The following is a 17,025-nucleotide window of genomic DNA, read 5'->3' on the forward strand; positions in this document are numbered from 1 at the left end:
AATTAGCCATTCCGCTAACGTCAAGTGAAATTGTTCATTAGATGCTGCATAATTTTCTCATTTCACACGTTATCCAAGGTATCCAGACAACCAAGTTGAATCTCAAATAGGGCGAATGATATAAGTGATTACCACGTTGCGATAGATAGATAGATAGATAGATAGATAGATAGATAGATAGATAGATAGATAGATAGATATGCAAATGTGTGTGTGTGTTTGCATTTAGTGTGTGTATCTGTGTATATATATATATCTATATACAGTATATCTATCTATCTATCTATCTATCTATCTATCTATCTATCTATCTATCTATCTATCTATCTATCTATATAAAACGACGTGATATATACAACACGACGTTAAGTACTACGGTCATTGGAAGTACAATATATTTTAGATACCAAATTGTTATAGCAAAGTGGGTAATAAGGTGTCTTCTATAAATTATCTTCCTGTGCATAATATAAGATAATTATATGATTGCACATAAATAGCCAATTGCCATTCATAGATAGATTTATTAAATATCTTCAAAACACATGCATAAGAAAAAAAAACACGGAACAGTGATGGTGTATTTTCCTGCTTTATTATCTGGACGTGATCAAATGTTGTGTAATCAAAGAGACTTGTCCCCAAATAAGAACATCATTGAGTTGATTGAACAGATTGAGATTTGCAGTACCTGAGTCCCCGAGTGCAGGTTCTCATGTCACTTACTGTAGCAGCAATTGGGCTATTGTTGGTATGCTAATAAGGTAGTTAGGCTTGTTGGTGAGAAGCAGGAAGAAGGAAACTTTCCTCCATTAGAGGGAGATATCAGTGCACCAAAGCATTGCACCAGCCTCACTCATTCTGTACAGCACACAGGGGCTCTAGACTTTGGTAGGGACAAGGAAGAAAGGCGAAAAGCTCTTCCCAAAACCCCATGAAAATGCTTTGGAAACTGACGGATAATATCAAATATGAAGAGTGTGAGGTAAGGTCTAGGAGTCATTACTCTGGGAACATATTTGTCACACGGTTATTACGTACCAGGAAAGTATTTTACATGGAGAAGAGGTTTGGGGACCCTGTCCTCTCTGCATGATGGACCTTCTTCTTACCTGTGAGCATCAGTGCATGCGATCTGTACAAAACACTTGCCAAAAACGCCATTCAAAACGATATTGCTATTATTACTAATAAACTATATTAATAAATGATTGATCTTTAATCATAACTAATAAATCAATAAAACTAACAGATATGTGTTCTATAGTTCTATAGAAACACTAAGTAAATATACATAGTGTTGCTATTGAACTATTTACCTTTAAAAAGCAGATTTCCATTGTCTGGGCATTTTAATTGTAATTGTCACCGGACTTTCTTCATGACACATAGGCATCATTGCATGCTTGCGTGTTTGACTGGATGTCTATGTATGGAAAGCATGTTTGTTAGGGTTCTGAGTTTTGCCATATGGCATATGTTTTGGTGCACACAACACACAATCGCTGAGTACAAAGGGAGGCACAGTTTGTGAGAGCTGCACATGGATCCTTGTCTTGTTATGACTTGCCAGGCTGAGGGCTGCTTTGTGAGGATTCCCCAAGTGGTTGGGTCAGTCTGGGGATGGACAGATCAGACCTGCCTTTCATGTTCTGGGACTTACCGCTGCAGGTTAGCAATGTAAATAATAATAATGCTGATGATCTAGATTTCTGCATGTCCTTCTCCCGATTCCGCATTCTGCCACATATATATATATATATATAAACGTTTAATACAAGTTATTATTAATAGTATACGTTCAGATTATAATGTATTACCAGGGCTCTTACTTACAGGCGATGCTTGTGCTGATCTGTATACGGGTGGATAGATACAGATTTTAAAATCAGATTACTTTGTAAGGATTACTACACATTTGTAAAATAACAATTAGATGCTAGGAAAGGGCCGTTTGCGGGGCTTCTCATGTGACAGATAGAGAGCAGAGAGCAGCTCACTGCGCCCAGCTCCACATCAGAGCCTGTAATCTCGCTTTCAATTTGAGATTAAAGCTTATTTTGTTAGGTGTGCATAGTTCTGTAGGGACATGCAGGCGGTAGATGACTCTTGTTATTCTAACCCTAGCCAGCTCTGTAAAGTTGAGCATGTACTATTTTGGAGGAGTTGTTTGCTGGAGTTGCAGAGCCAGTCGGACGGGTTTGGAGAGAGAACAGAGAGAGAGAACCAGGATCAGGCGGAAGGGAGGCAGCTGCAGAGCAGGGCCGAATACTACACACTCCCCGGTCCGGAGCACACTGACCGCTCACCAAGGGGAGATCTACAGTCCGGGGGCATCCTGACACTGGATCTGCAGGGCAAAGCCAAGTTCCCCAGCTGTCTCTCTTACCCTGCATGTTCCCAACCGGCTCCCTGCTGCTGCCTCTCACACTGACTGCTGCTTCCTTTGTATGGGATCCTAGCAGCACCAAGAAAGTGAAGATTGCTATGGATGCCTACATATGAACCTTGGAGCACACACAAGGAGGGTTCCCTTATACAGAGAAAAACAAAGACTTTGAGTCTCAATTAAAGCCGAGGGAAGCAGAGATTCTTGGATCTGCCTGTCTTGATTGGCTGTTTAGAGACTATTTGCTGGAATAGGAAGCTGGTTCCTGAGCTGTGGTTGTTGTGGTTGGAGCCCATCGGGCTATGGATCAGGTTCAGAGGACAGGAGATCCGGGCCCCTCGGATACAGACATGAAAAACAAAGGGCTGGATAGCACAGAGAACATTCCCAGCAGCAAGAGGAGGACATCAGACATGCCCATGGCATATCCAGGATATTCCCAGGATTCCCAGGTGCCTATTCCTTTATTTCCCCCCATCCCTTCTTTCCTGTCACTAGCTTATCCCCACACTCTGGAGCTCTTTCACTTTTCATGCCCTGCAACCTTTAAAATGCCCCCCCCCCCCCCCCCCCTCTCCTCTCTCCCTGTGATTCGTCAGCCAACCCCCTCTCTCCTTCACTCACTTCTGTCTCTCCCTCTTTTCCTCCCCCTCCACCTCTGGTTAGATACACTGATTCTTCATTCAATGGACGTCATTTAGAACAGGGCTCTGCCTTCAGTTGCTTCCTCGGTTCACGTTCGATTTCCAACCATTCTTCCTTTATTAAGTATTGGGGTAATATTAATAGTCGTGAATATCTGCTATTAGGGCTTGGAGAAAATAGGCTGTATCTCTGAGCAGGAAACTCAGCACAGCTGCACAAGTGGAGAAGAGACCAGAGGGAACAAGGATTACGGAACCCAGATTTTAGGGAAAAAAAGAAACTTTGTATTCATTTCTCTGCCAGAAAGTGTTTTCATCATCAAATGAAGAATTGGTTCAGGTTCTGATGGATTATGGTCTTCGGTCCGAGTTTAACAATCGTCGGCGTTATGATTTTCTAGTACTCATATTCTAGAGCTGGCTACTTTTCCCTAGCACCTCTCTGGTTGCTGTATTGTTTTTCATTTTCTACCTTGATTTGTAACCGTATTCTGCACAGATGTTAGTTCACAGCTTTTCCGCTATGGTGAGTTTATATTTTGAATCAATCGGTTTTTATTTAGCGATGGGTTTTAATTGTTTGTATTATTTTTTTATATATATAATTTTTTTTTCTTTTGCTGCTTCTGCCACTTGGATAAATGTAATCCCCAAAATGAATACCATTCTCTGACTTCCACTTCTACTGTGCATTCTGTGGGTTCCCTGATTTTTATTATCGCTATTACCTAACATGAGATGATATCTCTCCTTTCTCCGTGATCAAATGAATCAATAAGATTTGAAAGCAAATATAATCTGACGGTTCCGAGATAAACTTAAACATATGTTTTAGAGGTATGCCCTATAATTTAATGCATACTTTCCCGAACATAACTATCCGGTGTGCTTGATTGAAACAATGTTTCTGGGTATTTCATACATTGTACACTATTTTATGGTGTGATGTGGTGTGTATTATATTTATTTCCCTGTAAATGCATTATAAGAGCAAATTGGACGGCTTGAAGTCACCGAAATATTAGTACGTTCCCTACTGTCAGTTTTGTCACCATTATTAGTATGTTTTCTATGTACATGACTGATATATTTGTGAGTGTGTGTGTGTGTGTGTGTGTGTGTGTTTGTGTGTACCAGAGGTCAGTGTCTGCTTTCTAAAATAATTTGTCCCCATATATCTTATATTTGTCATGTTTAATAATCAGTAGCTTTCATATGTCGGTAATTGTGTGACATACACATGTAGTGTAGTGGACATTAGAACAATCCACTGAGGGACACTGTGCACAATATATTCCAGATATTATCATATCTTGTAGTATGGAAATTGTATGTATGTCTGATTTCTGGGCTGTCTTTTTAATTGTTGGATGTGTTTTATGTTCCCCATAGGATCGTCACGACGGTACCAGCAACGGAACAGGCCGGTTACCCCAACTGGGGTCAGTGGGGCAATCTCCATACGCCAGCGCCCCCCCACTTTCCCACACCCCCAACACTGACTTTCAGCCCCCATATTTTCCTCCGCCATACCAGCCATTATACCCCCAGTCTCAAGATCCCTATTCTCATGTCAATGACCCCTATAGTCTGAATTCCCTCCACGCCCAACCGCAACCTCAGCACCCGGGATGGCCAGGACAGAGGCAGAGCCAGGAGACCAGCCTTTTACACACACACCGTGGACTGCCCCACCAGCTATCTGGCTTGGACCCACGCCGGGATTACAGGCGACACGAAGATCTACTGCATGGGCCTCATGGGCTGGGCTCAGGACTGGGGGACATCCCCATACACTCCATATCTCATGCAATAGAAGACGTCTCGGTAAGGCACTTACTCTAATGCCCTTATTCTCACCTTTATTTCTTACCAGGATCTCATTCAGCGTCTTTATGTTTAAACACATTTTAGGAGATACATAATTATTTAATGCCCATACTTTACTAAAACATAGTATACAAAAATAAACAGAACTGCTGTGTACTTAGCATGTACCTAAAAAGAGGCAGATGAATGGAATCTGGTAGCACAATCCTATCAGAGGAAAGAGCTGAGCCCCAGACAGGATGGATGTGTTGTGCAATAAATAATCTGTCCCTTATAATTAAGGAAATGGCATGCAGCAGCAATCTAATACAAGTCCAACCTCTACCTGCAGCTGCTACGTCTGAAAGATGTTACAAATGAAACTGGGATATATTAAAATCCCCTTTAGAATTTTTAACACCTTGTGGGCAGTAGATTGTCAGAGACTTCCCAGACCCCACCAGAGCCACCTATCAAACCTCTATCGAATTAAGTATGTGGAGAAAATTGAACGATAAATTATTTGAGTGTAATTCGGTTATCAATAGGTGCAATTAAAATGTTTTGCAATTAAACATGACATTGATCATTTAGAAAGCAGCAGAAGACGAGGACAGCCCTACTCTACACAAATCAATATCACCACATTCCACATTTTAACCTTGACATATCCTACATTCAGGCAAACTATATATTTTTGTTGTGGTTGCAGAAAAGCAGATTGATAATCTGTCCGCACTAAGCGTTTCACCATCATATCAAATACTTCCAAAAATCTAGGATTAGATTCTGCTGTGAAATAAGTGTTGACAGTTTAACGATTGCAGTCTCCAATTGCAGATTTGTGCTAAACGCAGATACCACATAACAAAAATTCTAACGTCATATGAAATATTTTGCAATGTTGTAGTTGTGACGTGTTATTTTTGGTCTGGGCATGTTTGTGTAGAAATTGTGATTTGCATGGTATTGTAGAATCTAGATAATAGTCTGATTCATTACGCAATAATGAAATAAATGTACAGAGTAACATGTGACCCTTTTAGAAAATCTAAGAATATATTACATCCTTTAAGCTATTATTTTTTTCTATCATTATTATAATGAGCTGTCAATCGTTTAATCGTATAGATTAGCACTGAAAAACCGGCTCTTATGTGTGTATACTTTTAGGCATAGACAGAAATCACCGGGGGCAATATAGAGCTCTGGGCGGTTATTTAGGATTAACTTTCCGATTTAGCTATTATTTACTCTTGTTTGTTTGTTCTGACATTTAAATTGTCATAAATGTTAATAAACTCAATAGAGAATACTGAAAAAAAAAATATCGCTGTGCGAAAATCGTTTGTTTAAATTACTGGATTCAAACGATCCTTACCCCTAGCTGTGCCTGTCATTTGTAAATAAATAGTTAAATTCGGCATCGAGCGAAGAACCTTTCAGAAATAAGATAACGATAATATAGCACTGTGGGCTATTTAAATGTATTTAAATGTAAATCTTGGTGCCGGTCTTGAATCAACCCAAAATATTATCCCTCAGCACGTTTAGTTTATGGGTTCAGTGAGCTAGCATAAAGGGATCATATTTCCCCATATACTTAAAACAGAGAACTATAGTAGTCATTTCTGAACATTTCTCAATTTAATTATACTTAAATGCAGGAGCACTTTAGGCAAGTTACAAATGAGTGCATGGAGTATAATAAAATCCGTAATAAACCAACTTAGTACCATCCACCCGGAATCATTGAGATCAGGCACAATTAGCAGGGGCATAAATCCAGAACCGAATGGAATATGTTACAATCAGTATTATTGTTGGACAATGACAGTAATAGGAGATTTGCAAGTGACAAATTCTGGACTCATTTTAGAAACAAGTGGGTCAGAACCACAACTAAAACGTGAACTATTAAACACAACTACACGATGAAATGTTATGTATTTAACTGTCTGTTCATTTGTATATTTTTTATTACACAACAGACATCCAGGGAAATATATAATATACAAAACAATGCGATATATGTTGGGTTTTCTTGCGTGCCAGTACTGCTATGTATCCACTTGAAGGGAAGCTCTCTAAACCCTAGTCTGATTTACCCCCTCATCACACAATTAGGAATGCGTTACATTTTATGGTTCCACATCAATTTCTGCTGATCTCCCTTAATCTTGCATCGGTTGGGAGCATATTTCCGCTTCTCCTTACAATATCAAAACTGTTTAAGCCTCAGTGAGTGATGATGGAACTCAAACTCCATTCAGCTAGTTTCAAATAATATACAACACAATTTATATACCCATGTTACAAAAGACAGAATTAAATAACAGTCTCACTTTGCTCTGACAGAAACCTAACAATTTCCTCTCCTATTGTTGTGACAGTGCATTAAAACCTTTATGTATTTTTTTTTGTTGTTGCAGCACGTAGAAGACCAAGGTATCAACATCCCAGATCAAACTGTAATTAAGAAAGGTAGGCTATTTCTCTGCATTCCTAACAAGTCCACACAGGCTTTTTAGTCCACCGTGAAAACACAACTGGCAAGCTTCAATCTGAAGTATTTAAAACTTGCAGGGTGAAACAATCATGTGTGCATCCCTTATTTGGTTGAGAAGTGGTATCTATTTAATAACACATGGGAGATTATATATATATATATATATATATATATATATATATATATATATATATATATATATATATATATATATATATAATGGATCGTGTGGGTCTGGAAATCTTTTGTCCCAGGCTGTAGAGGTTGTGAAGTTGTAGTTATATGACAATATTATAAAAATCATTCTTTATATACAAGCAAAAATAAAGTTAAAATATGGGTTGGGTTGCAATGACTGGGCATTCTCCAGTCTCTGTTTAAATGTATTTTTTGCAATCAAATGTTTTTCCCTTCAGTGTACTGTATGTGCAAGTAGCTGAGATGCATCTGAAAGCTGCTCTTTCCAAGTCAACATGATAATTGGCTCCTCTATTAGTAATCTCAAGAGTTCGTTTAGCTCCTATTGTCTCTATTAGCCTCCCCAGAGCTATTAATGTCACAAGTAATCTATCCAGAGCCGAGAGCCCCCATACGTCTGACTATCCCCAACAAATGAAATGCACAGGCCATCTATACCCACATGATTAGAGCACTGTGCATTCACTCTCCAGTCATAATATTGAAAATAAATATGGTGGACGGTATCTGGTCACAGGGTAGTCCGGTGGTTTCAATTAAATTGTATATATAGGATTATGTAAATGTTTTCCTACAAGAGTGCTCTGTTTGTCGTTAGCTCCGTTCTAGACTATAGTCCTTGCTGTAATTTCAATACAGATGAATATGGTGATAACCTAAATATTTATTCAATTTTATGGCGTTAAGACCGCAACACTACATTTTAAGACCCAGTTAGAGAATTATCATTGCAATACCACTGGAACTATGAAGGGATTACAAATAACTGTTCTAAGTGGTTGCATTAAAACGAAGCCCTGTGTGATTATAGCGAACGAACAAAGAGATTTCTATTTTACGTTGCTGTACTATTTTGGATAAAATTATACATTTACAGGCAACAATATATTTGCAGCCAAGTCTCAATGACCATTAATATTATGAAAATTGGGTATTATTCATTAAAATCTGAACCTATCAGCCGGCCTAGTCATAAATTAGAACTATGTTAGCTATGGTTAAGAAATGTATTTGGAAGAAGGTGATAAATGACTTGAGCCGTGTTGTCTCGGATTTGATAATTAGAAAGCGATCATTGGAAGGCACCGTGTCAGAATGCATGCACTATTTATATAAACGGCTGAAATGATTGGCCTGACTCTCATTGGGCAGTACTGGATTTAAAGCAAATGACAGGGCCCTGCTTTTAAAGATCAACCTGGACTGAGAATTCAGCAGTGTCGTGTGCTATATACAACCTCGTGTATTGGTGGAGGTTGTGTGTGGGTGTATTATACTACTGAACTATCTAACTTTAATCGGTAATTAAATCAGACAGCATTTTCCCTCAACTAGACATTGTGTAGCCCTACTGCCACTTTCAGCCTCACTGTGGCGCTTAAGGACCTCTCTGCTTCCTCCTCTATCTGTGCCCGAGTGTTAACCCTGTTAGCTGCTGGATGGAGCCTCATGCCTGCCTCTCTCTATATATTCCCTGCTTACAGAATAGGGAAAATTCTTCTGGATTTCATTTAAACTAATATTTGTTTTGATTAAATGTTTACTGTAAAAATATAATACATCAATAATGTCATGTTTGTATCATGCATTTGTATTATCCCATCTCTAGTGATGCGACTATATTTGCAATCTACCTCCCCAGTTCTAATTTGTATTCAAATCGAATCAATCCGTTGAGTTAGAGAATAGAAGGAACCCATGTCATTGCATAAGACACACATGTAGTGGGAAAGACATCCTCATGTAAGCATATGAGTGAATCACTTGTGTATGGGCGTAAAAGACTTTATTTCAGAGATGATTTTGGAATAGAAATCCTTTCTGCCCAGAACACAGGTGTGTCTTTGTAATCAGGCCTCTAGTTTCCTGGCATCATTGTCATCCTTCTCTTTGCAGGGCCTGTCTCATTGTCTAAATCCAATAACAATGCAGTGTCGTCCCTCTCTCTCAACAAAGACAATCTCTTCGGCGGAGTAGTGAACCCCAATGAAGTTTTCTGCTCAGTTCCCGGACGTCTGTCTCTTCTAAGCTCCACATCAAAGTACAAGGTGACAGTGGCAGAAGTACAGAGACGGCTGTCCCCGCCCGAGTGCCTCAATGCTTCTCTATTGGGTGGAGTGCTTAGGAGGTGAGATTCTGTCTGACATTGCTATACAGTATATATATGCATTAGAGTGCACTGCGCATGCGCGCTGCTGGTTATTCCATGTGAAAGATTGGTTGCCCCTATTCAGCACATGATCAACGTGTTATATTAAGTGCAGATCGGGGATAATGTTTGGACAGTTGATTTTATTCCCAAATCCTGTTTAATGTTCCTGTGTCCTAATATAGAATGACCAACCTACACCCTTGTGTCTGAGCTGTTTTGCATTTCATCTAAAGTATCATTGTAAGGACACAGACAGTGATGATTGGAAAAGGTCATGCTTTTCTATAAATGTCATTAGGAGGATGTGGCCACTGGCCAGCGCATACTGTCTATACTGATGTGTAGGAGTCAGATGCTGTATAATACCCTACAGCAGTGATTTTCAACCTTATTACCTTGCGGCACACTAAATAAGATTTTAAAATTGCCAAGGCACACCATGAGATCCCCACAGGGCAAAACACATTGGCCCCCACAGGAAAAAAACAAACCTATTGGTCCCCATATAAAAAACAATCACACTGGTCCCCACAGGTAACAAAAATAAAATACATTGGCCCTTTACAAAAAAAAAGCATGTAAATAACAGTTGAACTGGTGGTGGCTGTAAACTGGTTTGGGCATCTCTAGATCTGGGGGCACACTTGAGAATAGCTCAAGGCACACTAGTGTGCCACGGCACAGTGGTTGAAAAACACTGCCCTACAGTATAGTCAGGGCTGTTTGGGACAACGTGTTCACCACGAGGCTTTGCAGCTGAAGGCAGGGTGATTCCGTGTCAGATTGCAGCTAGCTCTGTGCATGTAAGGACATGGTGCAGGACACGTGGGAGGCGATAGAGCATATTATTATATATTAGCATGGCAGCAGGCTGATTGCTGTACATAGATGAAAGCAATTAAAGGAGCAGGTTATACAAATATTTGCTTCTCTAAATCATTGACTTTGTCTTGAGGTGGAAAAGGAGATGTTAGGAGACTTGGTACTACAAGACCATAAACAAGGACATACAAAGGTGCATTTCATATGTAGAGGATACATATCCATTCAAAGCCAACTAGCATGTTACTTGACTGTTTATTCAGATACATTTCTACTTCTAGATCTTCCCGAGCCAGGTCCTTAAAACTGAGTGTGTGTGTGTGTGTGTGTGTGTGTGTGTGTGTGTGTCACTTACTTTCTCTATAAATACAGTGTTGCTGAATGTATTTGATGTTTTTTTTCTTCACCTTTGGGATATACAACGCTGTGGGTTACTTCTTTCTTTGCTCTTCTGCTCATTTCTACTTGTGATCATACTCCCAGTTTTACTGCTATGCCCCTTATTGTGCACTCAAATTACTTCTGGTGCGGACTGTGCATTTTGTGAAGTAATTACATTTGTTACTAGCTCAGTGATTCCCAAAGGAGGTCCTCAAGGCACCCAGCAGTCTACGTGTTATGGATAGCCCTGCTTGTGCACTGATGGAATAATCAAACTGACAGAGGTACTACTTAAGTCACCTGTGCCTAAGTATGAATATGCTTAATACCTGGACTGCATTGTGGTAACTTAAGGACCGCTTTAGGAACCACTGGACTATTTGCAGTAACAATGACACCTGCTTTCAATAATACTACCCATAAGGGAAATGCTCAGATATACGTCCACTTTACTAATTTCAGTAACTGAGGATCCTTCCCACTACCTTCTGCGCAGTACCACGTCTTATGTCCTCAATTCCAGCCAAACAATGTATTTCGTTTACTTTTCATTGGAATACAGAAGTAATTTGATTCCTCAGATGCCCTTTAGAGATGTCCTAGACACTGAGCCTAATACCATGTTCTATGTCTACACCCCATAACTATGAGGCTATTCATGTGTTTCTGTAAATTACACGAATGAGAATGTATGAGGAGGCTTCATTTCCCTGGGTCAGAATAGGTCACTTTTTTGAAGCAATGATGATATTGGTCTGCAGCCATGTCAACACATTCCTCTTCCCATTACACCAATCAGATTGTAGCCCTGCACGGTTTCTGTGATGAAGGACTGATGGGGAAGAGAAAGGGGTGGGGGAGAGCCCACGTGACATCAGTGTGATCACACAGTAGCTGTATATGTGCCACTAGAAGTTGAATAGTTGCTACTAGTAACAGTATATATGCCACCAGGCAATGTAGTACTGAGCAGATGTATTTATAGCACATGGATGTGTTGCTGCTGCTTCTGTATTCAAACACATTGATTCAGATGACATTTGCTACTAATATATTCGGTTAAATAAATTATTCAGCAACATATCTTTGATTACAGCAGTATATATTAATAAATCGATATGTGCACTAAGGCAAATATACTATGTTAAGAATATGTGTTAGTTTATGTACATAGTGAAATGAAATATAGCAATATATGTCATTGTGTAAGCTGGTATATCAGTATTCTTTTTTTTATATAAACATATTTATTTTTTATTTATCAACAGGGCGAAATCTAAAAATGGCGGCAGGTCACTGAGGGAAAAGTTGGATAAAATAGGTTTAAATCTTCCAGCTGGGAGGCGCAAAGCTGCTAATGTCACATTGCTGACTTCTCTAGTAGAGGGTAAGTAGTAACATGGCTGGGGTAAGGATGGGGTAACCTTGGGTTCCTCCAGCAGTAGCACAGCAGCAGCCCTAATCGTTTCTGATTGCCTCCATTTTATGTTCTCAGAAGAATTAAGAGGAAGCCATTTCAATATGATAATAGTTAAATACCTGAACTTGTTTCCACTGAACACAGTGTAGTAAATCATTTAGGCAGAGCTGCCATGTGCATTGGAGGAGTGCCTGAGCAGCACTTCCTGAGAGATGCCTGACCTATGCCAGAGGGAACATTATCCTGTACGGATCTGACGGACCCTCACTGCTGCTTCTCATTTATGCATTAACTTCCAGGCTAAAGAACTGTCAGCCATTGTTTACTGCACAGAACATGCACCAGGAGAATCACTGTCGCACACTTGATGAGAAAACAAAGTACTGAGATTCTGTGGGAAAAAATGACCCCATTAGCTTTCCTTTCATTAATCTGCTGATGATTTGTCCCAGCTTTGTAAACATGGGGCTCTAAGTATATAGCAAGTCTGTCTGAGGGACAGAAAAGTATCAGAGAGAGGGATATGAGGGGTTGTAAGAAAGTATGGAGAAGGAGAAGAAAGATAGAGGGATGGAGTAGGAGAGTGCAGTGATAAAGAAGAGAGGGAGGGTGAGATGTACTAAGCCTTGAAAAGTGATAAAATAGAGAGTGATAAACCACCAACCAATCAGCTGCTACCTGTCATTTATCAAACATAGCCTTTGACATGGCAGTTAGGTGCTGATTGGTTGGTGGTTTGTTACTGTATATTTTATCATTTTTCAAGCTTAGTACATCTGGCCCAGAGAGAGAGAGAGGAGCGAGTGACAGAGTACCGAGATAAAAAAGAGTGAGAATGGATAAAAAGAAGAGAGGAGGAAGAAAAATTAATCCTGAAATAATAGGAAAAGAAGGATAGAAATAATATGGAGAAAGAGAGGGCTAGAGGAAGGAAGCAATGTATTCCGACAGTCTCTAATAGAGAGGTGTCTTTCTTTCCTTTACCTGTATCTTTACTGTGAAGTACAACAAAACCTTATGCTTATTTATCTATGGAATTGTATTCTATGCTGCTTTTATATATATATATATATATATATATATATATATATATATATATATATATATATATATATATATAGACACATACCATGTGCTGTGTGTGTTAGATAGGAGCTTGGAGCTCTGCAGTTATAAGGCAGCAGTGTGACACTGCGATAGGTACTGTTACTATTATGTATGATCTGCTCCATCTTCCTGGGAACCAGCTCGGCTGCTCTGTCCTTTGAAGCGCTAATTGGCGCATGCGTCTTCCGGAGCGCAGCTAATAGCAGGAAACCCTGCAGTAAAACACAACTGCTTCAGGAAATTAAAACCAAAGATTTGAAAATCAACAAAACAGACAGACTCCGTGCACTGACCCCAAATCTCTCCCAGCTAATCGTTCAGGATATATAAAAAAGATCATTGTAAACGGTTGAGTTAAAGAATGTCAGCACTGCCTCAGTTCCTTCTAGTGGGGTTTGCAGAATACAGACTTGAATGAGTTTTTATTGAATAATTACAACAGAGTAGATCACAACTAGTCAGTCCACATGGCAAAGCCTTATAGCCTCTAGATATGTGCCACACACACACACACACACACACACACACACACACACACACACACACACACACACACACACACACACACACACACACACACACACACACACACACACACACACACACACACACACACACACACACACACACACACACACACACACACACACTAGATACAATTTAAAAGACTGCTTAAAATATCTCAGAGACATCTCAGAGAGGAGAACATCTGTCTGATGCTGTTTATATATATTTTATGATATTATTTTATTTACGAGATGTGGGTATTATTTTTTCATTCGTACTAATCATTGCACTGTAAGATGAACTGATGATTTTTATATTTCCTGTCTCCCTACAGGAGAAGCTGTTCATTTAGCCCGAGATTTCGGTTATGTTTGTGAAACAGAGTTCCCTGCCAAAGCTGTAGCAGAATATGTCAATCGGCAACACTCTGACCCCAATGAGCAAGTGACCAGGAAAAACATGCTACTAGCCACAAAGTAAGCCACATTTTCTATTTCAGCTATTGCATCATACTAATGATAATGGTAACATTTAGGAAACCTGGAATTTCCAAGGTGCAGATAAAAAGTACCTCTGTGTGCACATGACATGCTGGGTGGTTTAGCTGGTCAGTCATAGGATTAAACGTGCATAACACTTTCTGCTAAACTATATTTGCTAAAAGCCTCTGTATTTAGCCTGTGATCATCAGCAACAGCTGGAGTGCCGAAGTTTGCCCACCCTTGACCTAAACTGAAAACTATATAATGAGCATTTTGCAGTATCCCGAGTTAATAATTTGCTAGAAGTAAATTGCTTCCAACATGAAAAGAATTAAGGACCTCATTGAAATCCTTATCAAATTAACCGGAAATGTGATGAATTATCAGAGTGGGTTCACATATGTGAAACATAGCTACAAATGTACATGGTTAACAAGGTTTACTTCAACCTATAGCTGTCAATAAGTAGGTATTTACAGGTTGCTGATTATCTTACAAAGGATGTTAAGTTTCTGATCCTCGGAATTTACTGACTAGATGGATCTGTGTTGGGTAAAGATGTGAAATCTCACGAATATGTTTAAAAAATATATATATATATATATTTCTACTAGGGAACAGTGCAATGCTCAATATCCGGATTAGAGGTCAGGTCACCCTCTAGCTCGAGAACTACACATCCCAACATGCCCTGCTGCAGTTTTGCTATTTGGCCATGCTAAAACTGTTGCAGGGCATGCTGGGATGTGTAGTTCAACAACAGCTGGAGGGCCGAAAGTTCCCCATCCCTGCTCTAGCTATTGTAACGGAAAGAGCAAGCTGGTATTTGTAGTCCCACATGTTGTCTCTATTCGCTATAAAGGCAGGATGTGATTAGATGAATACATTATATAATACAGTCATGTAAAAAGTCACTAGAGTATTCATTTTCACTACTATTTTACTACTGTCCCAAGAAAATAAGTAACATTTCCAAGTCTATGTATGACAATCATTTCCTAATTCTCCCAGGCCCATAGTCATCATAGCAGCATCCATATAGTACTAGTAGCAGCAATTATATTGCAGGTATCTCTATGAACATATATTGGTGCTATGAACATGTGAACTCATCCCAGGTCTTTGTTTTACAGGCAAATATGTAAAGAATTCACAGATTTATTGTCACAGGACAGATCACCCTTGGGTAACTCTAGGCCATCTCCGATTCTGGAGCCCGGCATCCAAAGCTGCCTGACACACTTCAACCTCATCTCTCACGGTTTTGGCAGCCCAGCAGTTTGTGCGGCCATCACAGCCCTGCAGAATTATCTCACCGAGGCACTTAAAGCAATGGACAAAATGTACCTCAACAACAACAATCCCAACAGCCACACAGACAGCAGCAAAGGAGGCGACAAAGATGAAAAACACAGGAAGTGACCCACACCCCCAATCATTTCTACCTTCTTACCATCCTGTCGTGCTGGCCTCCTGCCCACTGGGGCAAAGAGAATATTCTGCCATCCCTGCTCCGGGGATGGAAGGCTGCTCAGCCCTCGTAACGTTGTCCTTTCCTCTATGGTTTTTAATCCACACTTGGATTATTAACAGAACAAGCAATGGAGCCAGGAAAGAAAGTTTTGTCCTTAGTGTTTGAACTTTTTGTAAGAAAACATTTTTTTTAAAGACACAAGTTCTCAAGAATATATATATATATATATATATATATATATATATATATATATATATATGAGTCATCGGACTGAATTACCACCTTCCCTTACGATGCTTCAGTTGAGATTGTAGCCCTATTAAGAGGGTGAGGATGACATTTATCAGTATTGTGAATAAACTTGAACACAAAACAATTGCAGTTCCATGTCATGTCTTCAAGTTGTACCTTTTCCCTCTAAAGGTAAATGAAAACACCTTGAACTTTCTGTTTGGACAGAGATCACGGTCACTATATAAGGGAATCAGTGTTTATGTATATATTTATTTATGTGTAATTTAATGGGGATTGTATATATGGTGCGTCTGTTAAAAAACTTTTTTTTATTTATCTGGTGATCTCGTTTACCTATTGTTTAGTGTTTTTTTCAAATTCCCCCTCTTAGTTCATGTGGCTCTTGGTACTTATTTAGAAAACAAAACTTTGGGTTTCTTTCTATGGGATTCAGCATTTTTAGCCCTGTTGTAGCATGTTAAAACAACAATGAAGCAGCAGAACAAATAAAAAAATAAAAATAAAAAAATAAAATGAATTTTATATATAATTAGTATTACAATAAGTCTTTCATTTCCTGGAAGTGGAATACAATGTTTCCATGTTGGATACTGACTCATTTTAATGGTTTTAAAAGAAATACTTATTTGTTGCCAAAATGAATCTGGGACTATATTTTTCTCCATCTTTTGAATAGAAATATAAGATTAATAATATATTTGGTTCTTTTCTGTTCAAGTGATTACATAAGTGTTGGAACCACAGGTATCTCACTGGCCTTGGTGGGAGCAGAGGTGTCTGTTTTGTACAGGCAGTACTTTTTCAAGCCTACCAATGTATTATAGTCTTTTGTTGACCAGGTGAATAAATATTTGATACGCTTTATGTCATTTTTTT

At 39.2% G+C, this 17,025-nt stretch overlaps 1 protein-coding gene across 5 annotated transcripts; it reads left to right on the forward strand.

The window, feature by feature from the left end:
• Positions 1-804: 804 nt before the first annotated feature.
• TFAP2A (transcription factor AP-2 alpha) lies at positions 805-17,013 on the forward strand. 5 transcript variants are annotated; one of them, XM_083187947.1, is made up of 7 exons: positions 805-985; positions 4,426-4,860; positions 7,275-7,326; positions 9,446-9,677; positions 12,173-12,291; positions 14,273-14,414; positions 15,554-17,013. In XM_083187947.1, exons 1-7 carry the CDS (start codon positions 935-937, stop codon positions 15,840-15,842), a joined length of 1,320 nt encoding a protein of 439 aa, XP_083044073.1. In that variant the 5' UTR covers positions 805-934; the 3' UTR covers positions 15,843-17,013. The 5 variants fall into 5 exon arrangements, with proteins under 5 accessions (XP_083044073.1, XP_083044072.1, XP_083044071.1 ...); XM_083187946.1 differs by lacking the exon at positions 805-985 and adding an exon at positions 2,117-2,841 and having other exon boundaries at positions 9,506-9,677; XM_083187945.1 differs by lacking the exon at positions 805-985 and adding an exon at positions 2,119-2,841.
• Positions 17,014-17,025: the final 12 nt, after the last annotated feature.

The sequence above is a fragment of the Crinia signifera genome, chromosome 5 (genome assembly GCF_055691185.1).
Source record: "Crinia signifera chromosome 5, ASM5569118v1, whole genome shotgun sequence".
Classification (NCBI taxonomy): domain Eukaryota; kingdom Metazoa; phylum Chordata; class Amphibia; order Anura; family Myobatrachidae; genus Crinia; species Crinia signifera.

What these genes read in the sequence shown, in the direction of transcription:
- TFAP2A (XM_083187945.1), top strand. Translation starts at nt 2,692, where the DNA reads ATGGATCAGGTTCAGAGGACAGGAGATCCGGGCCCCTCGGATACAGAC. An exon ending in ATGCAATAGAAGACGTCTCG is followed by an intron (nt 4,861 to 7,274) that starts GTAAGGCACTTA and finishes TTGTTGTTGCAG; the next exon opens with CACGTAGAAGACCAAGGTAT. An exon ending in TCAAACTGTAATTAAGAAAG is followed by an intron (nt 7,327 to 9,445) that starts GTAGGCTATTTC and finishes TTCTCTTTGCAG; the next exon opens with GGCCTGTCTCATTGTCTAAA.